Here is a 26,747-nt window from a genome sequence, read left to right as displayed (position 1 = left end):
ACCTATTCTTCAATTTAGAAAAATTGTCTGCATCTTTCAGAGGATACTCAAAAGTTTTCTGTACAATTTTATTCCCGATTTGTTATAATTTACCACCCAGAAGCAAGAATACAATGACAATGAAAAACTGAATAAATTCTAACGTTGAATTATGACGCTTTCTCACAAACAGCGCATTATCACGTAACCAACACAGCTCCTTGCTTATGAAAAGAAGTCTCCTAACAGAATAGTAACTTACGATAAATTAAACAAGGCTGACAATACGTGCCCGTTGAATGTTTGTGCATTCTATACCGGCGAAAGTAACGTGAAAGCACATGCCTGCTTAGCAAGGAACGTTGAAGGAGCGCAGCAAATATGATCGAAACAAGACAGCAAATCATGCAAAAAGAAACTGATTTGTTGTCTGGTGATGCCACGCAATATACAGTAGATGACGCTCACAGAATCACCTCATGGCCACTCGTAAATTTTTGCGTATTGTTATCATTGTATCGCCTTTGAAAAGGACGTGACTGCTGCGGTCAATTCCTCCAATCAGAATCGATTTACAACGTCCACAAATAATTACAAAATAATTATTAGTCAACAACCTCGCTGAAAAATAAAACCCAATTCCATCACAGGTCATTGAAGCAATTTACGCTTGAGCAGCAAGTCAACCGCGGTCAGCAAAATCCGTTATTTTTGTATTGATTCAACGTTTGTAGACGTTACATTAAGATAAAAATGACGGATTTTGCTGACTGGGTTCTCATGTATAAGCACAAAGCACAAATAAGACAATGAAACTGGGGTGGGTTATGTGGTGACGAAATTAAGTTAAAATAGATGTTTGGTTTTGGGACACTGGAAATCTCAAAATGTGTAGAATGAGATTGGAAATGATACTTGGATTTTTAACCCACATCCAACCAGCAAAAGCTGCCACTTTTACATCGTACTAACGTCCAGCTGTGTTAAAACAGTGTAAAATGGCAGTCTTCGGTGGCTGGGCAATGATACATGTGCCGGTTTTTTTAACGCTGCGCTTGGTTTTCATTTGACATTATTTCAATGTCCAATAACAATCAAGCAATGTAAAAGAAAGTAATCGATAATTAAACTAATTAATTGCAACCATGACGCAGAAATGTACATGCCTATCACCAACAGCGAAATTCGTCATTCGTGCTACTTGCTGCGCCAAAAAAGTTAAACAAAAATGAAATTTACCAATAAGTCGACTCAGTATAACACTCGGATACTGAAATAAATACAAACCGACAATAAACATGATGCATACCTACGTGGTCGACATGTCCCACTTTCTATATTATGAGCACCTCCATAACCAGGCCATTTGCAAGGCTAAGACTTCTCGAAGGATTTAGTAAAAAGCCTTACGAGAAAATCGTTACCACACAAACACAGTAGAGAAATATTTACAACAAAAACGCAGCTTTATTGGAAGGAATGTGTGGCCGGAGAGAGTGACCTCGGTGAAACGCGTTGAAGTAACGCCTAAGATAGTACACATTTACGTTCAATGAATGTATTCAACCACAGACTCCAATCAATTACTTAGTGGATGCCACAGTCAGATTGATATTCACAGTCTGACGCAAAAGATAAAACGTACGAAATTAGAACAAGAAATAATCCCTTCCTTCCTTTCCGGTCAGCAAATCTGCCCTTATTACTTGCATTTATAAATTGATAGTTAACTTCCATGATAAAGAAAAGTTCTAAAACGCATCTTATTTGACAGTTTTTCAAACCCAAGATCAGACATGGCACATAGATAAAGGAGGCAATCTACTGAAACCTATCGTTAGGATTATTCCTTCGAGTACACGAGATGATGGTAAAAAGTGACATTCCAAGGCATGCGTTTACAAAACTACAAACATTGTCGTTTTTTCAAGATAATTGATTAAACTACTATTCAACGTTTTATAGGCTGAGAAAACTTTTTCTTGAACCCTAAAAAATTTCATGATCAGATCACCGTTGAATGGTAGTTTTAATCAATTAATTCTGAAAGTTCCTTAGTTTCATATTATCTGAATTTTTTCAAGATGTTTGGGGATTCATTTTTTGTATTTGCTTAGAAAACTGATCGAAATGTTGACAGCGGGTTTAAAAAAAGAAGTAAAGTATCAGCGTTTTGAAACAGTTTCACAACGATGTTTTTTGTCGTTACATCGATGAGTCGTAAATCGTGTCCTCTCTGCCATTAAATGTGAATGCAATCCGTTCAAACAGCACTTTTGGCTTTCATGACATGGCAAAACAACTATAGAGCATGGTCAAGGCCTAGTAGGCCATGGCATGGTCAGCAGTTTTGAAAGTGGGCTTGGCAAACATTCGAACAAGGCAAATCTGCCAAAATGCAGAGCTATGAGGGACATTGGAAGAACGGATTCAGGCGTTCCTATTTTAGAAAAAAAAAACACACATTCTTTCAGGTATGACGAATGCAAACGCTATAGTACAGCAAAAACAGAGTAAAAAACACAATATTTGGCAACCACGATCGTGCCTTCCGTGATAATTTACCTAAAATGGGAAAAAGCGAAAAGCTTGAAACTTATAAAACAGAAACAACATAATAAAACAGCTGGCCTAAGTTTCAAACACAGCATCATGATGCGGTGTTTTTTGGGTTCACAAATTTCCCTTTTTGGTTAGTTGCTGATAACATCAATTGACGTTGAATCAACGGAAAAACAATGTAATTTTAATGAGTGAAAGTTTGTGAATAAAACATTGGGTTCATGCTAATACTCTTTGACAAATTCTACTGTTAAATTGAAAGAATCTGGTTGATTTCCTTTGGTCGCTGACACAAGCCTCAGCAGAGTTGGAGACAAGTTGAAAGAGCAATGCGTTGCTGTAGCACGTCAACGCTTTATCTGTTGATCTGAAACAAAGTATTTTCAACAATATTATTTTTTTAAAGAAACATTTACAGATAATTTTGTTGTTCAACTCTGAAGTTCGTCTGCATTGTACTGACTTCTTCTATCTTCCAAAGTCAGTGAGCTAAATATTTCAACCTGACCTCTTACCAGTGGCGGCTCGTGGTCTCAAAACATGGAGGGGCTGCATCAACCAGTAGGCTAACCTAATATAAATAATTATAAACCTGTACCGGACTGAGGTATAAATGCACTGAGTTAGGGTTAGTAACACAGTAACATGTTCTTTTAATTGGCTGTCGTTTAATGTTTTCATCATTTAAAGTAAACTTTTGATAATGGCTTGAATTTGGTCAAGTTTAGGTGGTCACCAGATGGAGCTAGTACTATTTTGGGACTTGGTATTAACTTAGTTGGTTAGATCTATGCTTGTGCTTTCCAACGATAGCAAATTTGTTAAAATTGAACAACAAATGAATAAATGGGAGACAATTTCCTTCAGGTGTTTTTCAGTGCATTTCCACCCCGTACTTCTTCCTTTATAATAGTCCATTCCAACCTGTGTGACGTGAATGACGTCATCAAAGAGCACCAATAATTACAGTAATTGGCTTTACTTCACATCAAAACTAGTCTGTCTCAGTCACTTCTCAAAACACAGATCAAGTAAAGTAACCTACGGTCCCTTTACCTAATCACCGATAGCTTCTACACGCTTAAACTAAAGATTTACGAGAACCAAAGTTGGAATCCCTGATCAGGGTCTGTTCTATTTGCAGTCCCCACAGCGCTTGTTCAGTGATGCTAGAAAACTTTTTTCTGAAAAACCTGCGTCATAAAAAAAAGAACAACCAACACCGGACCTGCAGAATTTGCAGACCCAGAGTTGCCAATTAATTTTTGTAACACAAATTTTTTTTTTATTACAAAACAAAATTAATATTAAGAGTTTTTTTAATTCTTCAAGCGAAATAAATTAAAAAAACATGGCAAAACTATCTATATGTAATATAATTCACATATGCACAAAAATGTTGGGGGGGCTGCAGTCCCGCAGTCCCTTATGACGAGCCGCCACTGCCTCTTACTATCTTGAAACGCTGACAGTGAGTTTAATTGAGAACAGAACGCAGGTGTATCAACTAGTTATTGTGCTGTTTGAGCGAGGTGAGTTGGGAACAATTATAAAACACAATATACTTTTTAAAGCTGAAAAGCTTTGCGAACAGGAAACTTTGGCCAGACGCGCACATACAATGCAAAGCTGTGGGTAGAGAGATTAAGAACTGAGAATTTAGAAACATGCGTACCGGAATAGCTTTGTACACATCGTTCGCCATGTTGGAAAGTCTACCGGCCACATTCCGTACTCCCTCTTTGAGCTGAGATAAGTCGGTTGACAGCATAGGAGATGTGAGGCTCCCGGCAGACCCTCTGCCTGATCTGTCGCTGAAAAGCATTTTAAAATTGAATGAAATGAAAGAGGTGTTACAGATTGATTGCATGCGAAAACGCAGAGCATTTCAATCGTTAACCACGTTTCAATAAAGACATTAAATATTTTGGCCTACCCAGTGTCGTCTCTATCAAAGAAATCGTCGCTGCTGATGGCGGACCGGCCTTCAAATTTCGACAATCTCGCTCGAGCCTGTGAAGAAAAGGATGATAAAGCATCTTGCTTCACATAAAATAGCCCAAGCATCGGATTGCAGTTCATTTGAACGAGGCCTCTAAGCTCCTGGCCGTCGAAAAGTCGTTAAATGGCCTCCGAAACTACTTGGCTGGTAGGTCATGTTAGGCCGCCGACTTCAACAAGCCAACATTTCTCCGTTCCGTTGGTATTAGAATCATTTTTCTCTTCACTCGCAATCTTTTTTTCACAAACAAGGCAAAGTATGTACATCAACCACTGCGCATAGTCAGTACATAGTCACTATATCAACTACTGCGCTGCAATACGTTGCGATGTATGTTGTCAGTTGTTACAAAAGATGAAAAATAAACTGGCTATAGTATTTAACCCACAACCACTTATCCAGCTAGTTGCAACCAGGCCTGGAAAAAATGGGGAATCCGGGAATGACATTCCCGGGAAATTTGTCAGTTTGCGGGAAATTTTTATTGTAAGAATCACGTTACTAATGTCTTTCCTTCACCGTTAACCGTCATCGTAATTTGCTGACACATTGAAGTTCCGACACTGATTCGTATCACTGCGTAGTGCGTATTTACGATTTCCAACTTGTACCTCAGAGCGGAACAAGTTCTTAGCAAAATTGCGCAAATATATTGCAGTAGTCCGCCCGAAAGCGTCGTACAAAGCACGGGAAGTGTAATTGAAAAAATGCGAAATGTTTGTGCAGGTACAAAAACATCCACAAATAAAAAATAAAGACATTAGCAACGAGCTGCTCATTCACTGGAATGGGCCTCACATAAGCAAGTGTAATGGCGTCGTGAAACAAGCTCTTAATCTACATTTCAAAGGAAAACTATGGCATTTTAGTACTAATGACGTTCGCTCGAAAATGTACAAAGTGCCTGCTGTGGTAGATAGACCAAACAACAAGAAATCGTCACCATTTTCTATGTTCTGGTACGGTAATGTATTTGTAGTAATTTCGCATGGGCAAAACTTGCTTGCGGTTTCTTTGATTTACAAAAACAGCTGTTTTAGCGTCGTAATTTTGATTTTGTTGTTAAATTAATTAATGCGTTTCGTTATTCTTCGTGTAACCGACTGGTTGTTTTGTAGATTACAGAAGTAATTTTCCCAACGTCTTGCAGGCCTCGAAATATCCAGCGGTCATGGCGAACATGACCTCCGGAATGACCTCGAATGTCTGCCGAAGCCGACTCATTGGTCGGTCATAAATGACCGCCGCAAAATTCTTGACAAAAATAAAGCTAATGCAGCAAAAATATATTTTAAATTTGAATTGTTACAATTGCTTGTTTAACCCGAACAAATACGGAGCTGAAACAATAATAGTAGGCTACAGGCAATTGCTTTAAAGATCACATTAGAGTGGCGTGGTTAACGAGCTGATGGCAAAAGTAGCCATTTTTACATCATTTCAACGCCTTGCAATGTTGCCTTGAAATAAAGTTGTCTGAACTTTTCAGCAGGATATGTATTCTAATTTTAACAATGAGGATTATTGCGTTACATTGATCGTTTGTTAAAAAGAAACGTCACAGAGAAGCAAGTCTCAGCTGGGTTTCGCACGTGCTAAGACGAATGTGGCGATTTTGTTCACGCTGATACTGATAGAAATAGAATTTCTGCACAGAAGGGAGGGTGTTAGACACATTTGTCTGCTGTAGAATATCTTCTTCTACAAACACGACTACACAATACTGTAGTGTGATTTTGTGCAAAATCTACATGCAAAAAATATGTCCGGTTGAGATATTAAATGTCCGCTGAAAGGGCCAGTCCGGTAGGACATGCTTGACCGCCGGAAAAAAATACAAATTTCGAGGCCTGTTTGTGTTCTCACTCAGCAAAACTTGTTGTGCAATCAGCCGTCTGGCCGTTTTTTGTGCTATATGCCTATATCGCTTAATAATTAGTTATGCTATTCATGAACATTGCACATACTATCAACCCGTTCGAGCATGAAGCATATTGTCAACTTGTCAAGTACGTAACTAGCGGCTCGTGATGTCGTATTGTTTCATGACATTCACACGGTGGTCGGTGAGTCAGTGGATCTAATTTGTAAGCATGCGGCATCTAATTTATTAAGCTATTGTTGTTGGCCAATGTATTCCGATCAAAGCGGGCACATCACGCACAAACAGTGCGCCATGCCTGCTTACGAATACGATACCAAGATTCTTTATTGGAACTATGAAGCTACAGATAGCCGTCTACATTTTTTGCGTGAGGCTTTTCACCGGAAAACTGTAAATGGTGTAATTATGATGTCATTATCGTGATTGTAAGCCGCGGGAAATTTTTTCGCTAAAAAACAGATTCCCGGGAAGCTAAACATTTTTTCCAGCCCTGGTTGCAACCACTACAAATTTTAAACTGCATTTGACCTTCTGCTACAACAACTCCAAGCTAGACATGGTGATGCAAATTCCCAGCTAGAAAAATCTGATTGATGTGATGTGCGAACAATGCAAAGTTACAATTCAAAGTGCGATTCTAGCACACGCATTGAAATATAATACACAAAAAACATGTCTGCTCCAAACAAGAGCAATTACGGGAACACAAGCAACAACTTTGTATGTTAAGTTGAGTAAGTTCAATGGTCCTAAGAATTATCTTTGGTTTCAATAAAAACTTATCCATGGTTGTTTTTTACATACAGCAGAGTGTTGACACACACATTTTGTTTGCGGCTTTGTGACAAAAACAACCCACTTTATTTTATTTTCTTCCAAATCAATTCACCTACGACCATCACCAAACTACAAACACCAACCCAGACAGTAAATCAACCGTTTTTTACATTGACTCAACGTCTGCAGACGTTGAATCAATGTAAAAAAAATGGTTGATTTGCTGTCTGGGGAGTGCTTCAAACTCGTTGGCTTCTTTGCAAGCGTTGTGCTATGCCACATTGCCACAACCATCGCTATGGCTAAAACCCAACCCAATCAGTTTCAATACAACGCAAATTTTAGTGGTGATGCACCGTTTGGAACTAGAACCTTCAACGTTCAAGTTACCTGTCTGCGTCCACTTGTCCACGACGTTAACTTGCGTTGTAAAAATATCAACACAGTGAAACATATCGTTGCTTGAAAATGTAAAATGTTATGGCTTCTATTACTTAACCAAGTTTTTGCACTGCGTTGGTTAAAATCTATCGTTTACGATTTTTACCTTTTCTGTGACCACCTTGAAAAGCCTCAGTCGTTCCACCAGAAACCGGGCTGGTATTTTCTGTTCATTCCATTGACTATTGGGGTAAGGAAACATAAAAATTTGAATTTCTTAACCACAAATTTGTGGACTCCTTTCTTTAGTTTTTCAACTGAAAACGCTTGTCACGTGATCACAGCTAAGAAGCTACGCTCTTTGGTTGCAGATGGAAAGGAAGTGAAGTCTCTTAACTGTAGTCTAAAACTACGACATTAATTTCAATCAAAAGCGATTTTAATTGAAATAATGTTCCTATTCTTTTACCCGATTTCTCTGTGAATTATTCATGCTTTTTCATAAACATGGGCTATGTGGCGACGTGTTATGCTCAATGAACATAAACAAAGCATGATAAAGCCGATGAGCGGTCGGTGAATACCTCTTCCCTTTCAGCCCGATCCTCTATCAGTGGCACAACCAATCCGGCAACTGTCATCCGTCGCCGATGGTGGGGATTTCCCGGTTGTGATAACACAAGGGAGTGGCTGTCCTTTCGTTTCAAAGCAGCATTTTAGAAAGTGGTTCAATCACATCGTATGGTTTATAACAGGCATGCACAACTCAAAACAGTACACGGGCCGTTTTAGAAAAAAAATATTTTTCGCGGGCCGCGTGCTAACGTTGTTGTAACTAGCGTGTAGCCTATTTTATATAATGTGACTGATTAACCGTCGAATAAGAGATATCGTTGAGAAGATGGTTACTGTCAAGAGACGGTTGCCTCTCGCACTACAGTATCTAGTTGTTTTTAACGCTTATCGGCGGTAAAGCATCGGATTCGTTGATTATGTAACTGTAACCGTGGAGAAAAGTTTATTACTGTTTTGTTCTATTTATCTCTCATAAGAGCTTGTAACTATGTTTCGACGGTTTTACAACAAAAGTAACCCCTCGACGGTGACAAACAATAACAAATCCATCGAAGTATAAATTCCCAACATTAACAAGAAATCTACATACAAGACTAATATCAAAAAATGAAATTTAATAAGAAAGCAAAAATGAGCGAAATCACGGAATATCTCGTGGGCCGCATGAAAAGGTTTTGCGGGCCGTTGTGCATGCTTGGTTTATAATAAGCTTATAAATTTTATGTTGCAGTGCATCTTAGGTAGATACAGTGTGCGGTGCTGTGAACTAAAACAAACAAATCCACTGAAAAAGCGGGATATACTTCTAGACTTCTAGTTAAAAAGTTTATGGATTTGGGAGTTTATTTCCAACTCATGGCATGGTTTTCGGCAACATAGATGGCTATGAAGGTCGCCCTGCCAAAATTTATGTACCAGCCTGCATCGCAGCAAAATCAAATGGCAAAAAAAACTTACATCACTATTCTCCTGGTTGCCAAACATCATGTCAGATGAAATCGCTTTCGAGTTCTTAAACTTGTCTTTGAAGACGTCACTCGTTTCCGGTTGTGCCGTCTCTGGCTCTCGCCTGAAAGTAAACAATTTCTCCTTCTTTATATTGATTCAACGTCTAGAAGGATTTGCCGGAAAATGTACTTACACCAAATATAGCAACTTGACGGTTATCGTTGATAGAATTTCGTCCATCAAAAATAGATTTTTGAAACCATTTGTTAACCATTAACCAAACATCAATTTCTACAACACTTCAAACCTCGTATCAAGAAAATAAACAGATATATATGGCAACTACTCAAATTTATTCCTAGGCCTAAAGCTTTCGTCATCGCACACCTTTAAAAATAAGTTTCAAACCTTACTTCGGCTTCTTTTCTTATACGTTCGGTATACTTCGCTCAGATAACGATAAAATAGAAACATGTCCATCATGAAAAGCTTCTGTACCTGGATGAACCATATGAAGGAGGATTTCTACTCTTTTCTCGTGAAAATTTATTCGAGTTATCTTCAAGGTCACGCAAGTAAGAAGGTGTTTTGTTGACAATAACAAAATCGTCATCTTCGTCATCACTGTCACTGTAATCGTCATCAAGATAACGATTTTTTCTACGGCCACCGCCCCTTCTATGCTTCCTGTCGTTTGGATTGTCCTTGAATACAAACAGGAATCTGTTGTTCACTGGTTTGTACTACACAACCGCAGCTTGCAAAGTGCTGAGACAAACAGAAAAGTCGCATAGCAGCAAACTTGTACAGTCAAAATTTACGATTAATGTATGATAAAACAGATTTTAAGCGTCGTTTTTTTTAATGCACCTGAGTACAAATGAACATTATGCACAAATGAACAACCATAAATTATTCAAAAGATATAACATTGAGCGAAATGAAACACAAAAGCATTGTTGTATTCGTCAGAATGAATTGCACATAAATTTGAAGACTGAAATACCAAGGTGCAAAGCAAGATAGAAACCTGTTCAATCGTTTGCATGGACGCTTGATGGGAAACGTTGACCCGGTTTGAGGTGTTGCCCATTCCTAACCGCTCAGAAATTTCTTTTTGTTTCTCAGTCATGTTGCTGGGAGGTTTGTTGTCACCATAGGTCAGTCGCGAAAACGACTGTCTGCAAGAAACAAAAGCAAAGTTTTAACTCACGGCAGAAATGAACCAAGCAGCTTTGTTTAAGAACAGAAAAACTGGTTTAACTGGTTTCTTCAAGGAAAACTGAAGACTTACGGCTCTTTTTTCTTTGCTACAGGTTGAGCTACTGCAAAGCTTTCAGCTTTCTTTGCGCTTGCCTCCAAAGTATCAAAGTTGGTCTTTACTTTTTGAGCCCCGAAACCACCTTTCTTTGCAGACGAAGCTGTGGAAAAACACTCTTAAAAGTTGATTGACTAAACGAACAAAAAATGGAAAGAAAAAAGAAAGACTAACTAAGTTTTATTTTGCCCCCCACTGTGATCACACAAGCAGCACAATTGGAAGCGGCGAAGGAACATGTAGTCCTCGAGTCGGATGGTAGCATTATTTTTAGTATTTCATTAATTGTCTTGCCAAGACACAGAAAAGCGCTCTGGAGCGGCGTCGAACCGACGTCCCTTTCGAACGTCCCGCAGACATTTTCACCGCCCGGCTATGCACCAGTCAAACTACGGACGATGTTCGTTGTTTCGTGTTCTCACCTTTTTTCTTCTTAGTGATGATGCTATTGCCGGTGGAGGATGATTTGCTCAAACTCATTGGAGTGAGGGATGGTAACACAGCAGCTGGCTCGGCAGGAGGAGACTTAACTGAAGACTCAGTTTCTTCAACATCAGCATCATCGTCCATATCTGGCCAGTCTTCCGATTCTTCCACAGGTTCCTCCGACACTTTAGAACCAATGGAGGTTTCTGCGACTAAATCGCTTTTCACATTTTGAACCGTTGCTGATCTTTTCGTTTTTGCTGACGTTGCATCAGAAGAAAAAAGTTTGAAAAACTCATCCTCTTTTGAACCGGACTTCTGGGATGTTGTTTCTTTCTTAGATAACTTTTGTTCCACGGTCGGATCGCTTCCCCAGCTTGACAATGCATTTTCAATGCTTGGTCCTTTCGTTAAACCTAAAACAATTGCACCGTCAGAACAGAATACAAATTAAAGTTTCTAAGGGCAAGTAACTGCAGTAAGAGTAAAGTATGAAAACATTCAGATTTACGACGTAGATGAAAACGTAGTCCACAATTGAAAAACAAAACAAATATGAAGCAATTAAACCTACCTTAGTACCTGCACTACTATCAAAAAGAAAATAGTATAAAAGATCATATCAAAATTGAATAGTGACAAGATACGTATATATTGATGAAATACATATTTACAGTATTAAAACAATGAAAACTATTAATACTACAAAAAGTGCTCAATGCCAAGCAAAAAGGCAAAGCAGAGCAAATTAAATCAAATGTAGTTATTACTATCTGAAGCCTTTACAAATTGTTTCACCTAACGGATCATCAGAAGGTCTTATTCAAATAGAATCATATAGAATATTTACAGTATTACGTTATATGCTATAAGAAAAGCATCTACACACCTTTACTTTCCATAGAGGATTTGTGAGTAGGTTTAGGAGATGCTTTTGGTGTTCTATTCTTTTGTCCAGTGAAAGATTTAAAGAAGGCGTCTTCACTTGTTGACAAACCATTTGTGGGTTCATCTAAGTAAATAAAATCTATTAAAAATATTAATCAAGCACATTAAATAAGCCTGTCTTGTTTTTAGAGCGTTTTGTTATAAATTATCTTATCAAATAGTTACTATTAGCAATTAGATGTATAGTTTTCTAATGAAACCATTAGCTATTGGTCAAACATCTGAAAATTACAAGCTTATTCTCTTGGAAATGTGGAAATAATATTATACCAAATACTAGCTAGAAACATAACAATACTTTGATGTAGAAATCAAACAGATCAGCTTTGCTAGAAAACTGTATCAGCATATTAACCACTAGTGTCACCTGCATCCTGACTAATTGAAAGAATAGCTGGAGATGAAGCAACAGTTTTCAAAGATGAAGAACCGTTGGTTGTCTTGGCCGCCTCTGCAAGTGAACTGCCACTAAATTTTGTAAAGAAATCTTCTTCTTTGGCAGTTAAGTGTGAAGTGTTGCTTGTATTCGAATCAAGTTTAGAAGGAATGTGGAGGACCTGTGTGATAAAATTAATTGGTCACTGTCGAGCCAGCAAATCAGTTCTCTTTACATTGATTTAACGTCTGCAGACGTCAGGTATATAGACAATGGAAGATAAACACAAATTATTGTAAGACAAGCGCACAAAATGTGATTACATGGCACTTGATCATGTGATGAAGCCAAACACGTAGTATGAAGAAAGTAAAGTTAGATTCATGCAAAAAAGGATTCGAAATACGCTACAGTACACAGTGGTAAACCATATCTCATGATTGTTGAAATGTTTGAGTGACATGCGACTACTTGAGTGACATAACGCTGATGTTTTCTTCGTTTATTTTTCACTACTCATTTGTTGTCACTATTGAATAACTAAGAAAACAAAATTAAGTTTTCATACACTGGCAAGCAAAATTTGTTAACAACCAGAGTAATTTCGCTTTTGCAATTCACTATACAATATTTTAGCGATAAACTGCAACCAAACACGACATACAGAATGGTCATATTTCTTCATCGCTTCAGCAGTAAGACTGCTGATTTTTCCACGGTAAAGAACCGCTGCTCTGCTATTGTATTTCGCTTGTAGATCATCTGATGAAGTGTTGCAACCATGCGAACGAAAGAAGGCTCGTGCGGCCGCATTCCCGCCAACTTGCATTGACCTTAACTGATCCCATGTCCACTTTTGATCTAATTCTACCGACCTAGAAGTAGATTTTGTGCAAATAAAAAGAAATGCAACTTTGAATGGATCAGAAGGATCGACCATATAGGCTACAGATTATTATAGATAATATATTCCAGGGATAAATTGGAGCAATTGCAAAAAAATGCTCAAAGCAGCAAGCAGAAATGAAAAAATTACAGCAAACTAACCTTTGTTAGTTTATAACTTGTCCATAAATGCTAGTTTTACTGTAATTATATAATTTAGTTGACAATATGTAGATATGAACGACTTGTTTTAGCCTGATGCTGCGAGTTCGCTGCACTATAGCGAATTGCAATAGCTTTCGAAACACACTTCCCTAGTCATGTGCTATGACAAATGGCGTTGAAGTCAGTGAGTCGTTCTTTGATGCTGTTCTTTTGTTTGAGGCTGCTGTCTGTTGATTTTCTGTGTTGTTAGGCGTTAATGCTGTGAAATTTTGTTGAATCAGTTGATTAATAGATTAAGTGATGTAGTTCTTCCTTTTCGGCACGGTTGTTGATTTTTGGGTTTTGTTGACTTATGAAAATGGCCTGTTTGAAGAATAACTGTAGGCTACCGCATCGTTTTCTCTGGCAATAATTGCAAATTCAAAGTCGGCTAAGGCAATGTTGTTGATGAACACAGGCCGAACTTTTATGTGAGCTCAGGTGTTCCTTTAGGCGGGAGTGGAGTGGGCAGCGTGCTGCCTATGTAGCTTTCCCTGCATTTTTTGCATATGATCTTGTAAACACAGTTCTTGGTACATGTGTGGTGCACTTGATTGAGGGGAATCTCAATATATTTTATATTATAAATTGATCATAACAATATCTTGTACCAACTGGTCAAGTAAACACAGTGTATGGCAAGATTGCTAAGATCCAGCTTCACTCTCACAACACAGCAACAACAAAATTTCTAAAAACTACAGTGATGAGTTGACAATGCTTTGAAAATATGAAATAGTCTAAAATGGGTTTACCTTATAAAAGTTAGATGGACTCCAAGAGATCGGTGGGTCCCAGAGCAGTCAATGCACACAAACACACCATATGTGATGCTCGCCCAGGTTGGGTTTTTAGCTCCACAATCAAAACAAGTCTGAAAGCAAATTTTGTTTTTAAATGCATCAATTATCCCAGTAAATTGCAAATGTAAAGAGAATTAATAAAATTTTAGCCTAATGCTTTTGTATGATATAAGAAAAATGAGTTATTGAGACTACGGTACTGTATATATGATGAATTGATGATTTATCACCAATATATATATATTAAGTATTAACTCAAGCAACACTCTGATGTCCTCAATAACATACAATAATTATGCTTTATTTTATGCAAGACTAATTTAAGCACATATGGTACTATGGTAGCCACAGCCTTTGGGCTATGGTCCACTAGGCACTTGAGCAAGAAGTTGTTATTTTCTTTCCTTGACCCTCCAACAACGAAGCGGTGTTTGATAGCCTTGTAACTTAGTGCTTTCTGTGTCAACTGACATCTCATCCATGCTGGACTGCTGTGCAGTATTCTACAGGACCTCGGTTTGACAGAGCTAAAAGGCTTTGTTTTGGAAAACTTGATACAAATTCAAGGATAGTTCTTTTTTTTCTCCTTTCAGAGTTGTCTTTTGTGTTGCAGTTTTAATTGTACTGCATGTTGTCAAAATGAGCACCAACTAAATTCCTTATTATTTCATTCTACAGTTTTTGATTATACGCCTTATGGTAGAATGTTTTAGATGCTTTTTCAATTGTGAGTACAGTGGGTGATTGTGAGTACAATCACCAGCAGAATTGCTATAACTTTTGACTGGGTGATGCTAGAAAGCCATTTTTTTGCAAGATTAGAAATTTCCTAGTCTAATTATGTCTATGATATGTTCGGTTTCCTTGGTTTACTTAACACCATTTTTCATTTTCTTCACCCTACTCTGAGCAAAAGCAAAAGTCTGAGGGTAAGTAAAAAATAGTTCAGTTTTGTTTTTATTTCTGACCATCACAATCAAAAAAACAATATATGCCAAACATAACAGAGATCTAGAAAAAGGTGGAAACGACAAAACGCGGACGTTATAACAACATGTATGATACTAAAGCAGGACAATCAGTTTAAAATGTGGCACGGTCGCAAGACCTTTCAGCAGTTCCAGAAAGAAAATCAATAATTTTGTGACCACTCTCTTATTTTATTGAATTTCCTTTTTATCCTTTTATTGGTAAAAAAGTAAAACTAGAGGTGGTAAAGGGATAGGACTCTTGGTCTTGGACTTTGCTATAGAAAAAGAATATTTTCTGTAAAGGAAGAAGATTGAGTTTTTGTATGAAAACCAATGTGTAGATTTTGTGTTAGAAGCTAGGTGGTACTGCTAATTTGCATTCATCAAATGCTGGCATTTGCACAACAATCTAACCTCTTACTGTAATTTATTAAGTTAAGAATCGATTTCGCTATAGTAATAGCATCTTCAGCTAGCACATGTAAAAAAAGAAGAAAATTTGAAAAATACGTAAAACGAACAAATAAAGCAAACTCCGATGTTATCAACACGCATAAAAATTATATTTTAAATAGATGGTTACATATTTTCTACTATTGGTCTTGCCAGAATTAGAACGTCATTAAAGCTTTTCAAAAACGTCACTAAAGCGTTACATATTGGCAGAAATTGCTGTGCTTCTTCTCCCATCATGGAGTACGTTACCTGTTATATCGGTTTTGTGAGGATTGTTATGTAGGGCTTGTAGGCCTACTGACAAGAATTTGAAACTAATATTAGGGGTAGGCTATACATATGGGGATATGGGGTATCTCAAAGTCAATTGGTGACACCTTCAAGTTATTCAGTATGCTCAGCTGATTGTTTTAAGACCTCAACTGGGTTATTTGAGTTATTTTCCAGGCAGTGCCGACAAAAACAGTGTTTCGGATTGCACACTATGAAAAATCCCAGATTTCAGGCCAAAAAGCCAAATGCAGTCCTGAGAAAAGTACACACCCATACGCAAATTTTGCAATTTCACTGCAGATATTAAATCGGTACTTGCAACCACATGTAGCAAAGCGGGCATCACATTTAAGCAATCATGGCAAGCTTTCAAAACCATCTCAATGACTTTTTACAACCACACATATTACCTCAAGGTCGATGATGTTCCAGGATATGTGCCTCCAACAGATGGAACTATATCAAAAACATCTTGTCTATCAACGGACTATGAATCCTACAAGCATGTGTTGCCTTCTCTACGAGTCATTGATGGTATAAAACATTTACAAGCGATTCAAAGCAAGAAAAATTGTGCCCTTGCAATGTTGGATGCGCATGATGAAGAAACAATAACAATACATTATGATAGTACCACAGGAAGAAGAATTACAGGAGAACGGACATCCATAATAATGAAGTTCAGTGGTGGTAAACCATTTCGATTAAGACCTCTATCTTTTGCAGTGGAAACCAGAGAAAATATCACAAGATTAATTGTGGAGCAGTTACATCGATTGTGTTTGGCAAGCAATAGAAATGTTTCACCAGTTGATCTATGGGAAAAAGTTACGGTATATACTTCAATAAAGACAGATTATGTCAGCAAAACTCTTGGCATCGAGGAATCCATTGCAGCTACGCTAGGGTCAAACCATATATATACCTTTGCATTCGCTTTGCGTCAGTCATACTTGCAAAGTTTTTGATCATGGTAATTTAAATGTAATGTTGGAATACGAGCAAAAACTCCACATGCGGAAGATTGGATGATGATGACTGGATGGACTGGATGAGTGACTGGGCCAAATTTGCTTAAAGTAATTCCGATTATCACGGAAGAACAAGGCGAAACTGAACCTGACCTTGATTCTAACTAAACAGTGTGACTCCGTGAGTGACCTTCTAGAAATTCCATTAGAAGAAGACATATTGATTGCATTTTACATATGACAACGATAATTAATCAAGAACTGAGAGATGCTGATCTACAACGATCCAGGAACAAAGATGTTGGCGAGAGTCTATATTTGTTTATTTAAGTAAAAAATATCACTTTTGCGTAAGTCTAGTTGGAATCTGGCGGAGTAACTACGTGAGTGCCGGCGAAAGTGCGGCTCTAATACTCTCTTCGAGTTTGCAAGACTGTAAACCAGTGTTTCTCAACCCTTTTTGGCCCAACGCCCCCTTTATAAACTGGCAAAATTTTACTACCCCCAACAAAAACGGTTAATTACGAAAGCGAATATAAAACAATATACTATTAATACTACAAAAAGTGCTCAATGCAAAGCAAAAAGCCAAGCAGAACGATATAATTACATCAAATATAGGCTAGTTACCAGTCTCTAAAACCCTTACAGCCTGTTTTACCCTAAAAGGGGATCATCAGAAGGTCCTTATTCAAATATAATTATATTTCTGTTTTCACCCTTTTAGGGTGAAACAGGCTGTAAGGGTTTTTGAGACTAGTAAGTAGTAAAGGGTTTTTGAGACTAGTAAGTAGTAACTATATTTGATAAAAAGCAAATATATATTTGCGAGCCCTATAGGCCTACTGGTAGTCAGTATGAATCCTGGGCTCGGTGACAAAGTGCCAATTTCTTCACATCCGGTGTAAAGCCAGTGAGAAACATTCGAAGATCACTTCTTATGGATATGTCAAGTGGGTTTCCCTGTTTGGTATGTAGCAGAACAACACAGCTGAATCCCTTTTCCACCAGGTATGAGGTAGGAAATGCTACCACGAAGATACGAGCTCTTTGACGAAATCGTTTACCCTTAAGCCGAGGTAATCATACCCCCCCTTGCAAAATCAAAACGCCCCCCCCCCCCCCCTCCAGGGGCTGATTCCGCCCCTCTGAGAACCACTGCTGTAAACAATGACCATCTTGAATGTCACCACTGTAAACAGTAAAGCCAATTGCTGGCTTATGGCGACATTAGATACTGTATTAAATGCATTATTAAACGTTAAAAGTGTCATTTTCGATTTTATGCATTCCGGACACTGTTTTTGCCGGCACTGCCTCAGTTTTTCTCCAAATTTATTGAATTATGGCTTAAAATGCTCAGGAGACAAGATACTTCAAAATAGGGGTGTCACCAAAATGATCCAGAATGATAACTTTTTTAACCATATGTACAGCCTACCCCTACTAATATGGGTCCATCATCACCTCGAAAGATTACTGGATAGATGCATTTGTCATAAAGTGCCTGGCCCAAGCACACAAAAACGCAACCTATATATTGGCAGCCAAACTGAAGTGTCCCTAGCCTGGTGTGCAGCCTTTTTTCAGGTAGCCGTAACAAAAACCTACGGTAATTTTCTAATGAACAATTCTGAGTTAGAAACTCCATTTTCAGGCAATCAGTGATAAGAAGCAATGAAGAGTTTCGTGTCGAAAATTCGTGTTGCATCGCCAAGAGGATTTTGTATAATGTTAGTGTATGCGAAAATGAGTAAAAACTGATTTCAAGAAAAAAAGATGTATGCGTTGTCAAAAAATTTGGGTAAATTCTCTTAGAATGCTTGCTTATTGACCAAAATTCTTTTTTTTGTGAGCAACTGAAGTACCACTGAGAGTACTTGCAAAAAATCAGATGGAAACATGAAGAATATAAAAGCAGTTATATACCGTAGCCTATTAATGAAAAACTGTCGGTGTCCGCAGGTTGGTGAACCCACTGTAGCAAGTTGACCTGAGAATTTCCCTAGATGACTTTTAATGTTCAAAATGATATATGGCCATCATTGCCCAATGAGACTGTAAGCAATGTTTACCACATAGTATAGCTATTTGATCCGGATCACTTTGTCAAGTTCTTTTAGTGTACTGTAGTTATTTAGCCTACTAGCCTAATTCATGGAAATTGCTGATTGTATGAACTACATTAAAGAGTGATGTATGGTTGGTTTGGTTTTTGAATCTTTATCCTTGGACTGACAAAGCCTTGATAGGTTATTCCTGGTAGTTTTGCATACCGGTACTTGTAGCTAGGCTTTTGATGTAGGAGATCAGGCTACCAAGATTGACAGAGTGAATTTTCCGATCGTTGAAGTCTTGTTGCCAGGGAATTATTCCATCCATTAGGTGCCGCTACATGGAGAGCAGTCCTTAACGTGCGTTGCTCAAGCGCACACCCCGAGAGTCGAACCAGCACCGTTTGATCTTGAAGACTCTTCTTCGTCCACAAAGTCACATGCTAACCAACTGAGCTATTGTAGCGGATGCTCTTTATCTTGATCATTAATTGATTGAATTGCTTGGTTGCTTGTTTTTAGGTGTTACGATACCGGCATATATCAACAATTTTTTATCTGCAATAAAATTGTAGTAATAATGAATGTATTTAAACATATACTTATCATTTCAGGTACCGTAATCCTTACCTTATTTGTTTTGACAGATCGCAGTCTTTTGAAAATTGTTTTAATATCTTCTACATTGGCGCAAGTCATAATAACATGAAGTGTAAATTCAATCAATAGAATGAAATTACCAATACCTTGACAACCAAAACACAGGCTAACAACACCAGTATTGAAATGCACAAAAGACACAACTACAGTCGTTTAAATACAGATCTTGGTGATGCTGAATACTGTATGGTACCGTACTACCGGTATCTAACGTTTGCTAGAGAGAAAAAAAACAAATAGTTATTACTTCAAACATGAAATTCATAAACTGACAGAAAACCCAAACATAAGATCTAAGACTAATAAAATCAGCATCTGAATTCCCGTTCCAAAGTTTCGGCTTACTACCTTGCTGCCTGTATCTTCGCCATAAACCTAACAAAAGCTTTCGCCTTTCAGTAATTCAGTTCAGTTTTTATCAATATTCGATAAATCCACGTACGCTTGGTTAATCATATCTGGTAACCTTCCAAATAAGTTTTTATTTTTTAAAGAGGAGTAAAGTTTCCTGTTGACTCAATATCATATAGGTTGATAAAATTATGGTAAAATCAGTTAAGTGAACTAAAAAAGTCCAAATATTTTACCTTACACAATTTTTAAAGCGCAATAAAAACATTTTTTGGTATGCATTAGCACCGTCTAACTGCTTTCTTACTCCCAGATTTCTAATGCAACAACTTTCGATGCATTTGTAACGTTCTATTGAAACAAAATAAACCGATTTAACTTTCGTAAAAGCTACATCAGTTGCAAAGATCGGTGTTTTTTGCTGTTGTGATAGTCAGAAATAAAAACAAACTGAAATGAAATGTAGTTAGTTAGTCATCTATAGTTAGACACAATCACATGGTCCGCTGTGACGAAAAGCTTATCAGTTTCAATCAATCATTTTATTACTCGGCATTAACGCGTCCGAAACAAAAACAAAAAAGATACTAGCTACAATCGTCGAAGTAGGCTTACTAGCGCGTCAATAAACGGAAAAAGGTGGAAAAACCTTGAAAGGTTTAAGCCATACCGTACCTGAATAGTAACACGGCTACAAAACCAAAAAAAACAGCAAAAATATATGTAGGGTTTTACCTATCTGATTTGCAGCGTTGAAATGCATTTTGCAATTCTGATAAGTTTCGGTTAAATGTTCTCAATATTAAAATTTGTTAGTTAAAAACATGGTACATGTTGCATATTATATATACAGTATATATAACAAAAACATTTCCATGCTGAGTGTCAATGGGTGGAAATTGCAGATTAGATTTGCTTTTGAATCAAAAAACTACTGCAAGACTGTTTCGTTTTTTAGACTTAGTAGCTTATGCCTAAATTTTAATTGGATGGATTTTTTTTTAAAACCATTTTGCCGTTTATTACCTTTACATAAGAGCATTTCTATTCAATGAAGTAACTAGGCCTATTTTTTTTACATGACATTATGTTTTGTGTTAAACATCTTTCACATGATTTCGGGAAATGTGCAGGTATTTCAGAAACAGTTTTATAGGCCTAGGGGAAGGAGGGGCAAGAAGTCACAAAATTTACTAATTGAACTACACGCCCTCACGCTACACGCCCTGGGTGGGAATTTCATAAACATTTACAAACTAAGGTTTACTGTCACACTTCGAGTACTTGAAGTACATATAATATTCCACACAACTATATTCTTTATCAAAAATTTTCGACATTTTGGATGAGCACTGAGGTGAGATTTTTTCCCCCGCCTCCGGGTTAGTTGTCACAAACCTTGGGGTAAATTGTCACATGCAGTTTGTAACGCGTAAAGTTTATTTAGATGCAGTACAATGGAATTAATAAGATAGTACACCACCATCATTCTGGCAGAATCATTTTTCCGCTTTCCGCCTAAAAAAACTATCCGTGAATAAAAGCGAGGCATAAAATGCGACCAGACACACATTCGAAAAATCTTAAATAAAACTATAATCCGCAATACGTGCCACTTAAATTTTACATGCATCGGATTCAGTATTAAATTACCTTTCCAGGGATGTGCACCAATAGGTGCGCATTTGGAAGGAACTCCCAGCAGAACGCTTCAAAGATGGAGGATATATTTACGATAAACATTAAAATAATACGATTTTTGCATAATAGACACCACTCAAACATCTTGGAATAAAACTATAATCCGCAACACGTGCCACTTAAATTTTACATGCATCGGATTCAGTGTTAAATTACCTTTCCAGGGATGTGCACCAATAGGTGCGCATTTGGAAGGAACTCCCAGCAGAACGCTTCAAAGATGGAAGATATATTTACAATAAAAAATAAAATAATACGATTTTTGCATAATTGACACTACTCTTCAAATATCTTAAAATAAAACTATAATCCGCAATACGTGCCACTTAAATTTTACATACATAGGATTCAGTTTTAAATTACCTTTCCAGGGATGTGCACCAATAGGTGCGCATTTAGAAGGAACTTCCAGCAGAACGCTTCAAAGATGCTGGAGGATATTGTTACGATAAACATTAAAATAATAAGATTTTTGCATAATAGACACCACTCAAACATCTTGGAATAAAACTATAATCCGCAATACGTGCCACTTAAATTTTACATGCATCGGATTCAGTATTAAATTACCTTTCCAGGGATGTGCACCAATAGGTGGGCATTTGGAAGGAACTCCCAGCAGAACGCTTCAAAGATGCTGGAGGATATATTTACAATAAACATTAAAATAATGAGATTTTTGCATAATAGACACCACACAAACATCTTGGAATAAAACTATAATTCGCAATACGTGCCACTTAAATTTTACATGCATCGGATTCAGTATTAAATTACCTTTCCAGGGATGTGCGCCAATAGGTGCGCATTTGGAAGGAACTCCCAGCAGAACGCTTCAAAGATGCTGGAAGATATATTTATGATAAACATTAAAATAAGACGTTTTTTGCATAATTGACACCACTCAAACATCTTGGAATAAAACTATAATCCGCAATACGTGCCACTTAAATTTTACATGCATCGGAATTACTATTAAATTACCTTTCCAGGAATGTGCACCAATAGGTGCGCATTTGGAAGGAACTCCCAGCAGAACGCTTCAAAGATGCTGGAAGATATATTTATGATAAACATTAAAATAAGACGTTTTTTGCATAATTGACACCACTCAAACATCTTAAAATAAAACTATAATCCGCAACACGTGCCACTTAAATTTTACATGCATCGGATTTAGTATTAAATTACCTTTCCAGGGATGTGCACCAATAGGTGCGCATTTGGAAGGAACTCCCAGCAGAACGCTTCAAAGATGCTTGAGGATATATTTACGATAAAAATTAAAATAATACGATTTTTGCATAATTAACACTTCTTCAAACGTCTTGGAATAAAACTATAATCCGCAACACGTGCCACTTAAATTTTACATGAATCGGATTCAGTATTAAATTACCTTTCCAGGGATGTGCACCAATAGGTGCGCATTTAAAAGGAACTCCCAGCAGAACGCTTCAAAGATGGAGGATATATTTACGATAAACATTAAAATAATAAGATTTTTGCATAATTGACACCACTCAAACATTTTGGAATAAAACTATAATCCGCAATACGTGCCACTTAAAGTTTACATGCATCGGATTCAGTGTTAAATTACCTTTCCAGGGATGTGCACCAATAGGTGCGCATTTAGAAGGAACTCCCAGCAGAACGCTTCAAAGATGGAGGATATATTTATAATAAAAAATAAAATAATACGATTTTTGCATAATTGACACTACTCTTCAAATATCTTAAAATAAAACTATAATCCGCAATACGTGCCACTTAAATTTTACATGGATAGGATTCAGTTTTAAATTACCTTTCCAGGGATGTGCACCAATAGGTGCGCATTTAAAAGGAACTCCCAGCAGAACGCTTCAAAGATGGAGGATATATTTACGATAAACATTAAAATAATACGATTTTTGCATAATAGACACCACTCAAACATCTTGGAATAAAACTATAATCCGCAACACGTGCCACTTAAATTTTACATGCATCGGATTCAGTGTTAAATTACCTTTCCAGGGATGTGCACCAATAGGTGCGCATTTGGAAGGAACTCCCAGCAGAACGCTTCAAAGATGGAAGATATATTTACAATAAAAAATAAAATAATACGATTTTTGCATAATTGACACTACTCTTCAAATATCTTAAAATAAAACTATAATCCGCAATACGTGCCACTTAAATTTTACATACATAGGATTCAGTTTTAAATTACCTTTCCAGGGATGTGCACCAATAGGTGCGCATTTGGAAGGAACTTCCAGCAGAACGCTTCAAAGATGCTGGAAGATATTGTTAAGATAAACATTAAAATAATAAGATTTTTGCATAATAGACACCACTCAAACATCTTGGAATAAAACTATAATCCGCAATACGTGCCACTTAAATTTTACATGCATCGGATTCAGTTTTAAATTACCTTTCCAGGGATGTGCACCAATAGGTGGGCATTTGGAAGAAACTCCCAGCAGAACGCTTCAAAGATGCTGGAGGATATATTTACAATAAACATTAAAATAATGAGATTGTTGCATAATAGACACCACACAAACATCTTGGAATAAAACTATAATTCGCAATACGTGCCACTTAAATTTTACATGCATCGGATTCAGTATTAAATTACCTTTCCAGGGATGTGCGCCAATAGGTGGGCATTTAGAAGGAACTCCCAGCAGAACGCTTCAAAGATGCTGGAAGATATATTTATGATAAACATTAAAATAAGACGTTTTTTGCATAATTGACACCACTTAAACATCTTGGAATAAAACTATAATCCACAACACGTGCCACTTAAATTTTACATGCATCGGAATTACTATTAAATTACCTTTCCAGGAATGTGCACCAATAGGTGCGCATTTGGAAGGAACTCCCAGCAGAACGCTTCAAAGATGCTGGAAGATATATTTATGATAAACATTAAAATAAGACGTTTTTTGCATAATTGACACCACTCAAACATCTTAAAATAAAACTATAATCCGCAACACGTGCCACTTAAATTTTACATGCATCGGATTTAGTATTAAATTACCTTTCCAGGGATGTGCACCAATAGGTGCGCATTTGGAAGGAACTCCCAGCAGAACGCTTCAAAGATGCTGGAGGATATATTTACGATAAAAATTAAAATAATACGATTTTTGCATAATTAACACTTCTTCAAACGTCTTGGAATAAAACTATAATCCGCAATACGTGCCACTTAAATTTTACATGCATCGGATTCAGTTTTAAATTACCTTTCCAGGGATGTGCACCAATAGGTGGGCATTTGGAAGGAACTCCCAGCAGAACGCTTCAAAGATGCTGGAGGATATATTTATGATAAACATTAAAATAATAAGATTTTTGCATAATAGACACCACTCAAACATCTTGGAATAAAACTATAATCCGCAATACGTGCCACTTAAATTTTACATGCATAGGATTCAGTTTTAAATTACCTTTCCAGGGATGTGCACCAATAGGTGCGCATTTGGAAGGAACTTCCAGCAGAACGCTTCAAAGATGCTGGAAGATATTGTTAAGATAAACATTAAAATAATAAGATTTTTGCATAATAGACACCACTCAAACATCTTGGAATAAAACTATAATCCGCAATACGTGCCACTTAAATTTTACATGCATCGGATTCAGTTTTAAATTACCTTTCCAGGGATGTGCGCCAATAGGTGGGCATTTAGAAGGAACTCCCAGCAGAACGCTTCAAAGATGCTGGAAGATATATTTATGATAAACATTAAAATAAGACGTTTTTTGCATAATTGACACCACTTAAACATCTTGGAATAAAACTATAATCCACAACACGTGCCACTTAAATTTTACATGCATCGGAATTACTATTAAATTACCTTTCCAGGAATGTGCACCAATAGGTGCGCATTTGGAAGGAACTCTCAGCAGAACGCTTCAAAGATGCTGGAAGATATATTTATGATAAACATTAAAATAAGACGTTTTTTGCATAATTGACACCACTCAAACATCTTAAAATAAAACTATAATCCGCAACACGTGCCACTTAAATTTTACATGCATCGGATTTAGTATTAAATTACCTTTCCAGGGATGTGCACCAATAGGTGCGCATTTGGAAGGAACTCCCAGCAGAACGCTTCAAAGATGCTGGAGGATATATTTACGATAAAAATTAAAATAATACGATTTTTGCATAATTAACACTTCTTCAAACGTCTTGGAATAAAACTATAATCCGCAACACGTGCCACTTAAATTTTACATGAATCGGATTCAGTATTAAATTACCTTTCCAGGGATGTGCACCAATAGGTGCGCATTTAAAAGGAACTCCCAGCAGAACGCTTCAAAGATGGAGGATATATTTACGATAAACATTAAAATAATAAGATTTTTGCATAATTGACACCACTCAAACATCTTGGAATAAAACTATAATCCGCAACACGTGCCACTTAAATTTTACATGCATCGGATTCAGTGTTAAATTACCTTTCCAGGAATGTGCACCAATAGGTGCGCATTTAAAAGGAACTCCCAGCAGAACGCTTCAAAGATGGAAGATATATTTACAATAAAAAATAAAATAATACGATTTTTGCATAATTGACACTACTCTTCAAATATCTTAAAATAAAACTATAATCCGCAATACGTGCCACTTAAATTTTACATGGATAGGATTTAGTTTTAAATTACCTTTCCAGGGATGTGCACCAATAGGTGCGCATTTGGAAGGAACTTCCAGCAGAACGCTTCAAAGATGCTGGAGGATATTGTTACGATAAACATTAAAATAATAAGATTTTTGCATAATAGACACCACTCAAACATCTTGGAATAAAACTATAATCCGCAATACGTGCCACTTAAATTTTACATGCATCGGATTCAGTTTTAAATTACCTTTCCAGGGATGTGCACCAATAGGTGGGCATTTGGAAGGAACTCCCAGCAGAACGCTTCAAAGATGCTGGAGGATATATTTATGATAAACATTAAAATAATGAGATTTTTGCATAATAGACACCACACAAACATCTTGGAATAAAACTATAATCCGCAATACGTGCCACTTAAATTTTACATGCATCGGATTTAGTATTAAATTACCTTTCCAGGGATGTGCGCCAATAGGTGTGCATTTGGAAGGAACTCCCAGCAGAACGCTTCAACGATGCTGGAAGATATATTTATGATAAACATTAAAATAAGACGTTTTTTGCATAATTGAC

General features: G+C 37.0%; 1 protein-coding gene across 1 annotated transcript; it reads right to left on the bottom strand.

The window, feature by feature from the left end:
* Positions 1–60: 60 nt before the first annotated feature.
* On the bottom strand, positions 61–19,661 carry LOC145779823 (ADP-ribosylation factor GTPase-activating protein 3-like). The gene is made up of 13 exons (XM_082591474.1): positions 19,426–19,661; positions 14,023–14,141; positions 12,843–13,053; positions 12,170–12,359; positions 11,744–11,866; positions 10,851–11,270; positions 10,405–10,531; positions 10,141–10,291; positions 9,609–9,814; positions 9,120–9,231; positions 4,478–4,554; positions 4,217–4,355; positions 61–2,908 (listed from the first exon to the last, which is right to left on the bottom strand). Exons 1-13 carry the CDS (start codon positions 19,492–19,494, stop codon positions 2,897–2,899), a joined length of 1,956 nt encoding a protein of 651 aa, XP_082447600.1. The 5' UTR covers positions 19,495–19,661; the 3' UTR covers positions 61–2,896.
* Between the last annotated feature and the right edge of the window lie 7,086 nt (positions 19,662–26,747).

The sequence above is a fragment of the Aplidium turbinatum genome, chromosome 11, assembly GCF_918807975.1.
Source record: "Aplidium turbinatum chromosome 11, kaAplTurb1.1, whole genome shotgun sequence".
NCBI lineage: Eukaryota > Metazoa > Chordata > Ascidiacea > Aplousobranchia > Polyclinidae > Aplidium > Aplidium turbinatum.
The sequence above is the reverse complement of the archived record's forward strand: the minus strand, read 5'-3'. Positions and strand labels throughout refer to the sequence as shown.